An 11,937-nucleotide genomic window follows, 5' to 3' on the forward strand; every position below is an offset into this window, starting at 1 on the left:
TTATTTTTGTCTCCATACCTGCACGTGATTTCTTTCTTAAAAGTGCAGTTTTAAATTAATGGTCTCTTAGGCCGGGCACAGTGGCTCACACCTGTAATCCTAGCACTTTGGGAGGCTGAGGTGGGCAGATCACTTGAGCTCAGGAGAGAATCCTATGCCACATGTCGAAATCCTGTCTCTACAAAAAATCCAAAAAATTAGCCAGGCATGCTGGTGCGTTCCTGTAGTCCCAGCTGCTTGGAGGACTGAGGCGTGAGGATCGCTCTTGAGCCCAGGTGGTGGAGGCTGCAGTGAGCCAAGATCGCACTACTGCACTCCAGCCTGAGTGACAAAGTGAGACTCTATCTCAAAAACATTAATTAATCAATCAATTAATTAATGGTATCTCATGTACCTCTATCTTATACAAAATATAGGCTTGTACTTTTATGTAACTGGTTTTCACCTCTTGTTGCTAGTCTCTTTCAAAGAGAAATAAATGCTACTGTTAAATAAAATGATAAACAACAAGCAGTTTAGTTTAGACACTAATTGAGCCTAAAAGCCTTTAAAATGACAGAACCAGCAACTTTTATGATTTATAGACTCATTTTTTTTAACACATTTTGGTGATACACCTGACAGTCTCCCTTTTTTGTGACTTTCTCCTAAAAATTACAGTTTTGTGTTTTCTGAGTGAAAAGGCCATACGTTCAGTAGAAGAATATGATAGCATCTCTTCTGAGGATTGTAGCATTTCTGAGTGGGCAGATATAGAATCTCCTTTTTTCTTTCCTTTTTTATGTTAATAGTTCTAATGCAAATTATGTAATTTAATTTTCAAACAATATGTACTGCAATTGTGAACCCGTGGACTATTTTCAAGTGTCCCACAGATGCTAATATGTGAAATTTAGCTGTAGACAATCATAATTCTTTATGGCTTAGTAATTTCCACTCACTATCTGTTAGTCTATACAATCTGAAAAGTGTAGGGGCCACTGTGTGCTCTGACATTGTTTGTATTATCAGAATTTTATTGACTACATAGATTTATAGTATCTTTAGTTATTTAGTGCCATGTTTTGTTTCTTTCTTTCTTTCTTTCTTTCTTTCTTTCTTTCTCCCTTCCTTCCTTCCTTCCTTCCTTCCTTCCTTCCTTCCTTCCTTCCTTCCTTCCTTCCTTCCTTCCTTCCTTCCTTCCTTCCTTCCTTCCTTCCTTCCTTCCTTCCTTCCTTCCTTCCTTCCTTCCTTCCTTCCTTCCTTCCTTCCTTCCTTCCTTCCTTCCTTCCTTCCTTCCTTCCTTCCTTCCTTCCTTCCTTCCTTCCTTTCTTTCTTTCTTTCTTTCTTTCTTTCTTTCTTTCTTCTCTATTTAAGTTAGACTGTTTTGGCATCCACAAAAGAGCACTCTGTAGTTGTCTTCAAAAACAAGAATGTAATCTGATCTCTGTTTCATATTGTCTGCTGACCTGGATAAGCACACTTTGTATTAGCTACATTGATCAGTTCCTTTCTAGTCATTTATTGGGCACTTAATACATTGCCTTGTAAAGACTCCCTAGAGTATCCCCATAAATTAGATCATTTTTTTGCAGGAACCACAATATACATCAAGATAGATAAGAATGAGAAAAGCTGATTAAGAGAAACTGGAAAAATTAAACCCACAGACTCACATTAGGTTTTTCAGGCTTTATCCACCCTTACAAATGAAAGCCATATATATTTTCTGTTGAAATATTTTGTAAAATCCAGAAGACTTAGATTTTTGTAGATTTGAATTTTCATTGTTTAAAACATGATAATTTTATTTTGGTATATCTCTAAGTTTTTCTTTTATTTCTGCTTCTAATTCCTGTAATCTAATTCTGTCTTCTAGAAGTATTAATGATACTCTTTTACTATTATTTTAATTTCAAAACTACTAGAAAATTGGTCTTGGTGTCAGAATCTTTAAAACAGTATAAACTCCTTATGACTTTTTAAATATTTGTAGTTTCACAAATTTGCCCTCAGAATGCATTTTAAAACATTTTACAAAGTACCTTGGAATTTTGAAACTGTAGCACCAAAAGGAAATATGTTAGGTAATTGAAAATGTTTCCATTAATTCAAAAAATCTTTTATAAATTTTAAAATCCCATTTTTTTTTAACATTTTAACAACTGTTTAGAAAAGAAATACTTATTTCATAGAAGCAAGTTCGTATGTTATGTTGGGACACTGAGAAAATTACAGTGGAATACCAGGCTTCTACAATAAGCCTCAGAATAGTCTGAAAAACTAATTTATTTTTATCGCCTTAATGTATATCTGTAAAGTATAAAATAGGCGATAGGACCTGTGTGTTAGACCCAATTTCACCTTAGTCTTGTCTTGCATCATATATTTACATTTTATTCACAAGATATGAAATAAATACTATTAATATCTTTAACATTTATGAATTTCAAGTTTTATAAACTATTTAAATTTCATGTTTAGTCCTAATATTTTTTATTAAAATTATATCATCAATAAAGACAGGACTGATTCATTTATCCAACAAGTGTTTACAGTGTACTTATTATGCGTCAGAAGCTATTGTAAACTTTGAGGATACTACAGCACAAAACAAATTTACACTCCACCTAGAGTTTATATTCTAGTGAAAAAGTGAAAAAGTAAATGTAAAATATCAGGTAACGAGTGTTGCTATGATTAAAGGAAGAACATGGTAAGTGATGGAACAAATGTACTATCTATATTGTTACCACCATTATTTTCAGATTGTAATGTCCTACAATTCTCTGTTTTTTTCCCCCAAAAGAGTAAGCTCTTTGAAAACTGGGTTTATTGATCTCTACTGGCATGTTACCAGTTTCTAACCCTAAGTTCTTTTTTAAGTACTCAATAAATATTTATTATGTCAATGAATCAGCGATATGTTCACAACTTCTCTGGATCTCTGATTCAGCTGGAATCCATATACCCCTTTTGAGACTAAAACAACTAGAAAAGAATTTATAAAAGGAGTCATAAGAGACATGTATATATTATGTTTGGTGCAATTAAATGTTTTTAAATTAGAGTTCTGCATTTTACATTTTTTTGGCATTATGATATCATCCTTTTTCAGAGTTTTTTTAATGCAAAATATGGAATATTTTCTGAAAATCAATCTTTTATCCACAGGTACTACTGAGCGAGTGTGCTTGATCCAGGGAACAGTTGAAGCACTGAATGCAGTTCATGGATTCATTGCAGAAAAAATTCGAGAAATGCCCCAAAATGTGGCCAAGACAGAACCAGTCAGCATTCTACAACCCCAGACCACCGTTAATCCAGATCGCATCAAACAAGTGAGTGTTTAGTTGAGAAATCAAAGGGAAATATCCACAGCATAGTATAAGTTCCTTACAAAAGAAGCCTTAAAGTCTTAGCATAAAACTTTTATTTTAAGCATACATAAAACATACCAAGTTGTCATTTAGTTATTTAAAGACTATCAAGGTCTCATCCTTAGATTGATCAATTAATTTATTGATCAGTTGAATTATTCATTTATTAGTGTTACATTGAGGAACACTTATGTGACTCTTAGTGATTGCCCTTTTTAAATTTATGGACACAAACTTAATTTATAGGAATTGAATCTATTTAAAATTATATCACTTTTTAAATAAAGTATAAGTACTGCAATGACACATTCAAAATTTCTAATACCCTATTTTTAGTGATATTTGTAGTTTTCAGGATAGTTATTATGCATAGAGGCTCCTGTTATTGTCATGTTCTATATATTTTATCAAAAAAATGTATAGTAAATTTATGTACCTATCATACAGTTGTTTGTTACAAATCAGTTATTGTGTTTTGTGTAACTTATGTAGTATTTAAACATATGTCATAAAGGGCCAGTGTTCATTTTTAATGTATGAGATTTTTTGTAAAAAAAATTTACTTGGGAAAAACTCATGTGAGTTTTTAAGATTGAGTAATGGCTGACATGATGTAGGGGGAAAATGACATTATTTCATGTTAAGTAAGGTGGATTCTTCCACCGTAAACTCTTTTACATCTATAAATTTATTATGTTCATAATTATTGTTTCTACCTTTGCCCTTTTATAATTAGTATCTTAATTTGTGACTTAATTTTACTATCACAGACTATGGCTTCAAAACAAATGTATTACTCTTCATTAATTCACAGAATATTTAATTTACAGAATACTCATGTTCATTGTAATAAATTTGAAATGTAGCTCAAAGTCTTATTAATTTCATGTTTCTGAATTTAAAAAGTATTCTTATACTGAACAGTGTTATGAATCTTACAATTTTAGCAATATATAGATAAATATAATATTGAATAATATAAACATAGAAATTGATAATTAGGTAATATATTTTCAAATTATAGACTAATGTCTAATTTTATACTAATTACTTTTTTTAAAAAAATCCCTTTATTTTTAAATCATGAGTAGGTAGTTGTTATTCTATACAAAAGTATTCATATTATACTTGTTGTCAATGTCAAATGGTTCAGTTTATACCCTTCATAAGTCTTAAAGGAAGTATCCCTTAATGTATACATGAGAGAATATAAATATTTTAAAGCTGTAAATATCAGTGGATATTTTATTTTTCACAGCCATTTACAGTTGTGTTTATTTTTTTTACCCTCAGTGAATACAAAGAATAGTTTGAAGACTGAATTCTTGAAATTAATACTGTGACTTTATCCAGAGCTTAAAAGTAGAAGTATAGTTAAAGACTTGGGTTAAAATCACCTGGGGCTAAGAGTTTACAGAATAAGCACTGAAGTATAAGGTCTGTTGGCTTTCTGCCTTAATCCAGCCTGTAAGTTTCTCCTTTTCTTTTTAATTTCTTTGAGAAAATTCAAACATTTAGGGATATAAGCCAATATCTTGATTTTTTTCTAAGTAAAACATAAAATTTAGTAGTATGATACCATTGACAATATGTTCAGGATACTGATATGAATTATTATTTTTTATAAGAACAAATATCTCATACCACCAAATAATGGTCTATGAATCATTGTTACAATTCCAGTTTTCTATATGGCAGTATGAGATTTGCAGGCTATCATATATCCAGTGCCAGTATAGATTTATGAAGACTAGAATTTTAAAATATTTGCTTTATTTTTATTTGCCTTTTTGGATAATGTTATTTAAATTCAAGATAAGTATAAAAAATAATAATGATTTATTGACGTTTGTGTATTTGCATCCATTTGTAAGCCCTGTAGGTATTCATGGAATTAAAAGTATTATTGGTTATTTAATATTTTCATGTAATCAATAATGTATGTACAGTGTATCATTTAAAAGGATTTATTAAAAAGACAACACTAACTCTAATAGGACATTGTATTTAACACTTACATATTTTCTTTATATTATAAAAGTTGAAAATTTTACTTGAAAATCAAATAAAGCAGTGAAATGTATTTCCAAAATATTATAAATCAGTCAGACCTTTTGCTCTAAGTCTGGGATTCTCTGACTTTCTAGGTATCCAGTTTTACCAATGTAGTACTCTTTGCTGGATTATTCTCTAAATAATAAGTATATAAATTTAAATGACCTTAATTTTACTTCTGAAAAATTATGCTGTTATTCAGTATAAAATAATTATGTCTAAAATCATTTTGCAATAGAATAGATTAAAATATATTTTGTATGTTGCTTATGTATGTTTTAAACTAAGTAAGTTGAATGAACTAGGTACTTTACCCAGTTGAAAACTGCCCTTATTTACTGAGTGGGTTCTCAGACAAGTATAATTTCTTGGGAAAGTAGTGCCTACTGGTCTCTCAAGTCTTTCATATACTAGAATAATGAAATTTAACACAACAGCCTTATATGTAACTTGATATATTAGATCTTGTGGAATATTTAATTCTTAATTCATATATGTATTTTTTTCTAAAAGCTACATCAGGGAAGAAGTGGCTATGGACATTTAAAGAATTCTCTTGTATTTAAAAAAAATCAAAGTAAGATATCAAAAATATTTCATTTAACCCAAAGAATTTTACTGTTATCATGATAAATTGACAAAAATAGCACTTGTTAATTTGTTTGTTCATTATTCATTGACATGAATAATTATGAATTTACTAAATGCTTTCTTAGTAAGTAGCAAAATATACTAAATTGTAGCCCTTGCCCTTGCAGACCAGTTTGTGAGATAAATACTTAAAATAACTTATAAAAATTAAAATTGTAGGTCGGTTGCGGTGGCTCACGCCTGTAATCCCAGCATTTTGGGTGGCCGAGGCGGGCGGATCACGAGGTCAGGAGATCGAGACCATCCTGGCTAACACAGTGAAACCCCGTCTCTACTAAAAATATAAAAAAATTAACTGGGTGTGGTGGCGGGCGCCTGTAGTCCCAGCTACTCGGGAGACTGAGGCAGGAGAATGGCCTGAACCCAAGAGGCGGAGCTTGCAGTGAGCCAAGATCGTGCCATTGCACTCCAGCCTGCGCAACAAGAGGAAAGCTCCATCTCAAAAGAAAAAAATAAATAAATAAAATTGTATTAATATACCAAAACTATAATATATACAATATGCTATAAAAATTCAGAGGCGTGGCCAGGTGCTGTGGCTCACGCCTGTAATCCCAGCACTTTGGGAGACTGAGGCAGGCAGATCACCTGAGGTCGGAAGTTTGAGACCAGCCTGACCAACATGGAGAAACCCCATCTCTACTGAAAATACAAAATTAGCCGGGTATGGTGGCCGGGTATGGTGGCGCATGCCTGTGGTCCCAGCTGCTAGGGAGGCTGTGGCGGGAGAATCGCTTTAACCCGGTAGGCGGAGGTTGCAGTGATCCGAGATCATGCCATTGCACTCCAGCCTGGGCAACAAGAACGAAGCTCCGTCTCCAAAAAAAAAAAAATCAGAGCCATGTGAAAGAAATACAGGCCAGAGTGACAGTTAATAGTCTTGTAAATAGATGAAAACTTGACTGGACCTTGAAGAATGTATAGGAATAGCCTAATTAGAGGAGAAGGAAGAAAAACATTTATTTTAGGAAGGTGAAACGATATGAATTTGGAGTGAAGAGTATCATATTTGTTGAATAGTAAGGAGACTGTATTGGCAGAAGTGGGGCATTTATGTTGCAGTTGAGAGGGAATTGATGTTAGATAGATAGTATGGAGCCAGATAATGAAAAACCTTTGTTGTCCAGTCAAAGGGCATCCTATGGAATACAGATTTGCCAAACATTTTCCTAAAGAGCCCTTTTAATTTATCTAGAAGATTGTGGGGGAATAAAAAGAAGTCACTTACGCGGTTTGTTCTCTCTTGCACTAAAAATCCAGACAGGCTCTTAGAGTGCTTGTAGGTACAGCTATTCATAGGAAAAAGAGAACTGTGAATTGACTAGTTTGGATGCTGGAAGACAGTTCGCTTGTTGGAAAAAAGGGAGGATATTTGTCAGAAATTAAAAACTAAAGATGACAGTTACATATTTAAATATTTTATTCATTTTGGTACAGTATGTATACAAATGATACAGTATACAGATTTATTTAACAACACAAAATAGGGGTTTGGGAAGGTGATTACTTCAGTAATGTTACTTCACTAGTAATAGATTTTGAATTACAATGGAGATTTGTTCTCTGCTGTTTTCACTTTGCCTATAAATATCAGAGGTTCTTGACAGTCTATTACTGCAGACTTGCTTGAAAGCAAGCTCTGTTTATTACAGTGTTTATTAATAATAATATTATCTGGCCCAGCAAAACTGTCATTTGTTAACAAGAATTCATCTCATAATTTGTAATAATTTTGAACTTATTTCCAAAAGCCCAGTTATGTCTACATTTAATTAAGTACCTACTGTTAAATTCTTGATTTTTAAAAAAACTTTATTCCAAAAGATCCACTGTTTTAAAATTGTTGGTAATTTTTCTGTAATAAGTATTTTCACCCTTCAATGTCTAAAGAATTATTCAACAGCCATTCAAGTAATGTAGATAAAATATATATTATGCTTTTCCATTTGAAAGAAAAAATGGCGCTAAGAAATGACTGTCCTTCACATTCATTATTTGAAAAATGTAGAAAAAAGATTTCGTAGGAATGTGTACTTTGTTCTAACTAATACATCAATATATAATGTTATGTGGATATTCAGTTAATTACATCTTCATGATGTATATCAGAACTTTTACTAAAGGATATTTAACATTAAACCGCTAAGCTTTAACTCTGCACAGTAAATGGATATAAACAGTTTGCTTATAAAATGTTAAGGAAACAGGCCAGGGGCAGTAGCTCTTGCCAGTAATCTCAGCACTTTAGGAGGCCAAGGCAGAGGATTGCTTGAAGCCAGGAGTTTGAGACCAGCCTGGGCAACAAAGTGAGACCCTGTCTGTATAACATAATAATAATAAGAAGAAAATAAAATATTAAGGAAATAAAAAAATTGTACATTTATTGAATGTACAAATGTACATTGAAATATTTCTTAATGGATTTTTGTTTTATAAGAAATCTGGGCCGGGCGCGGTGGCTCAAGCCTGTAATCCCAGCACTTTAGGAGGCCGAGACGGGCGGATCACGAGGTCTGGAGATCGAGACCATCCTGGCTAACAGGGTGAAACCCTGTCTCTACTAAAAAATACAAAAAAACTAGCCAGGTGAGGTGGCGGGTGCCTGTAGTCCCAGCTACTCAGGAGGCTGAGGCAGGAGAATGGCGTGAACCCGGGAGGCGGAGCTTGCAGTGAGCTGAGATCCGGCCACTGTACTCCAGCCTGGGCAACGGAGCGAGACTCCGTCTCAAAAAAAAAAAAAAGAAATCTGTATGGTTTTATCTATATGGTTGAGAACAACTATCACACCTGTTCCATTGATTTAATAATCTTTTACAAGTACTACTTTAGTATATTTACATTTAGCTGTTTATGAGAACACTTTTTCTCCTAGTATTTAAAAAACGATCAACTGAAATGAAACTTTCCAGAATATTTTTATTGTTATAAATTGAATTTATAAAGCAGGGATCCTTTTGTGCTTAAAAGCATTTTTATGAATAATAGCTGGAAAACTTGTCGCATCTTTATTTCATTACATTTTCATTGTTTTAAGAATTTAAAGTAAGAAAATATAGAGACAACTTACTGTAACATTTCAACAGTCTTATAACTTGAAACCCAAACTTGCATAATTTTTACTTGTTTATTAAATATATTAAAATGTAACCTCTTAACAGATTATGATGTTTACCAACCAAAATTTTAATTATCTTAAGCACATTAATATTATCTAGAAATTTAAAATCATTGATTTTATTCTTGTTGAAAAGAAACAGCATCACAATTATTAAGGACAATTTAGATGAATGTAAGTTGTATCAATTATTAATACATGTCCAATATTTTATATATATGCCAAACAGAAAGGCAATAAAAATTGACAGAAGATCATATTAATCTAAGTGATTACAAATTCTGAGTCATTTGATATTAAATTTTAATTTTAATTAAAAGTTTAATTTGCAATTAAACTTTTTCTACATAGTTCTTAGCAATTAAGACCTTGTTGAGAATTTGTATCCAAGACAAGGTGGATGTCATATAAAACCTATAGTACTTCAGAATGATTTTCCATTAGATAGTACTTCTAATGGAAATAGAAGAGCTCAACACACATAGAATCATGCTTCTGTAGGTTAATCAACATGGATTCTAAGCTATATTGGGAGAAATGATCTCTAGATTTATTTAACACATACTTAGTCACCAGACTCATTATTCATCTGAGATTAGTACAGAACAGATTTTTACATGTATGTTAACTCCTCCCAGGTATCCTCTGTAGGAACAGTTGTAACCAACGGTAGAAAAATAAAACCTTTACTATTCAATTCATAGAACAAATCTTAGCATGGAGTCATTAGCACATGTCTCAGCATAGTATTGCATGGAAAATAAAATACTATGGAATTTTTTAATTATTGAAAATGAAATCTCTCTTGAGAAATAGCAAGAATTAATTTTAAAAAAACAAAAATAGAAAATAAAAGATGTAAAACTTTTTAAAATTTTGAGGATTTACTGATTACTATAGTTCCCCTACCCCTTTTTTTAATATGATTTGGTAAAAATCTTGGTTTGACTCACTATTAGTTGTAGCCTTCCTAGAAGTATTTAGGTTTTAACTTTAGAAGAATCGGAAATTATTTGAGGAGTGGACTATATAAAACATGGTATGATGTTAGAACCAGTAGTATTTTGTTACTGGAGGACAGTGAATTAACCAGAAGCCTGTTAATTTCTTATTTTTTTTTTTTTACTCTTAATGGCTTTATTGTACCCAAATTACAACTTTTGAAATGTTAAATGCAAAAATATGACTTCAAGTAATTTCATCTGCTTTTCCTGACACTGCTGAACCTTTAAAGTTATGCTTTTGCTCATATCTGAGTAATTTTGACAAATATATATTAATATAATGTAAAACATAATGCCCATATACAATTGTATCTTTAATATAAAAACATATCCCATTTTACCTACTTAGAAATATTATCTATTGAGGATGTAACATAAGCAATGCTATTTTGCTTAATGAACGTATGACACTTAAAAACATTCTTAACATCTTACACTTTTAAGGTTTTTCTGTTAGACATAAGAACTTTTTAAAATATCTTAATGAATTGTTCAACATGTGTAGATGGCCTTATATAACATATTATGTATATAGTAAGTGTATATGTTTAGAAGTGAAGTGAACAATAAATATGATTCCTAACATTTTTGTGTTTATTTTTAACACAGCTGATGATGCTATATTATACTCTTCATCTATATTAAATTTACTCTTTAGGATAAATGATAAAAATATTATGATAATTTGTTAGAATGCTATTAGTTACCTGTTTATTAATATGAGGTTAATGTTTACATTTTCAGACGGGCCTTAAATTTATTAAAAATTAATATTTTAGAAGATAATGTGATATTAAGAACTCAGAACTTCACATTTAATTGCTTTTAAGTATGGATCCCTAAATTCATGTGGAATCAACTTGTTGGTGATGTTCAACATATTAAGTAGGTGGATAATTTTATGCCAAAGTAAACTTCATTTCACCACTTCTTCAAATCTCTGACTGTATTCATTGATAGGAAAGTGACTCTTTTGGTTTTATTCATTGAACTTCTTGAATTTTTTTTTTTTTTTTAACATCTCTTTTCCCTCAAGAAAACAAGAGGGAAAGAAATGAAACTATTATTCATGAATATGATCAGGATACTTTTAGTACTCATGTGAATTTTTTATCAGTCACCATCATGATTTCAAGTCATGAATTTATTTTTACATGCTTATGCATGCATGTTTACATGCATTAGTTACTTAATTGATGTTAAAATCCATTAAATTCAAATGAATAGGAGAAAAATTTGTTCATAGGATTTTGTTCTCGTTATATTACATTTTATTTTATTTTGTTTTATTTAAATAATCAGTTTAAGGCTTATAAAGGTTGATTTGCTCCTGAACTGCTTTGTTTCCCAGACATTGCCATCTTCCCCAACTACCACCAAGTCCTCTCCATCTGATCCCATGACCACCTCCAGAGCTAATCAGGTACAGTATCATCCTGTCATCTACACCATACTTTTCACGGGTGATTGCCTGCAAACTGGAGAAAAAGATAATGGTGGGTTAAGGATTTATTCGTTCATTCACATATATGCACCATAATCAGATTCCAAATAACCTAAGAAAGAAAAATCAATTATTTCTAAAATTTTGTATGCATTTCTAATTTTAGATAACAAATACTATATTCAGATATTAAACTACTATAATTTTTTATTATTTTTCCTTAAAATTGTGACTATGTAATGGAGCTCTGAAGGCTATTTATTGAATTGGTATTTTTAATTTCCCTTATTGTATCTTCCTAGAATTTTT

General features: G+C 31.4%; 1 protein-coding gene across 7 annotated transcripts in view; it reads left to right on the top strand.

Moving 5' to 3' along the window:
- Positions 1-11,937, top strand: part of LOC105477894 (NOVA alternative splicing regulator 1) — a 152,170-nt gene that overhangs the window by 113,622 nt on the left and 26,611 nt on the right. For 5 of the 7 annotated variants that reach the window (XM_011734777.3, XM_011734781.3, XM_011734780.3 and 2 more), the window contains exons 3-4: positions 3,154-3,320; positions 11,536-11,607. In XM_011734777.3, the coding sequence (XP_011733079.1) occupies positions 3,154-3,320; positions 11,536-11,607 (239 nt within the window). The remainder of the gene's footprint in view (positions 1-3,153; positions 3,321-11,535; positions 11,608-11,937) is intronic. The other 2 variants (XM_011734778.3, XM_071100379.1) reach the window with 1 other exon arrangement.

This window comes from Macaca nemestrina, chromosome 7, assembly GCF_043159975.1.
Source record: "Macaca nemestrina isolate mMacNem1 chromosome 7, mMacNem.hap1, whole genome shotgun sequence".
Taxonomy (NCBI): Eukaryota; Metazoa; Chordata; class Mammalia; order Primates; family Cercopithecidae; genus Macaca; species Macaca nemestrina.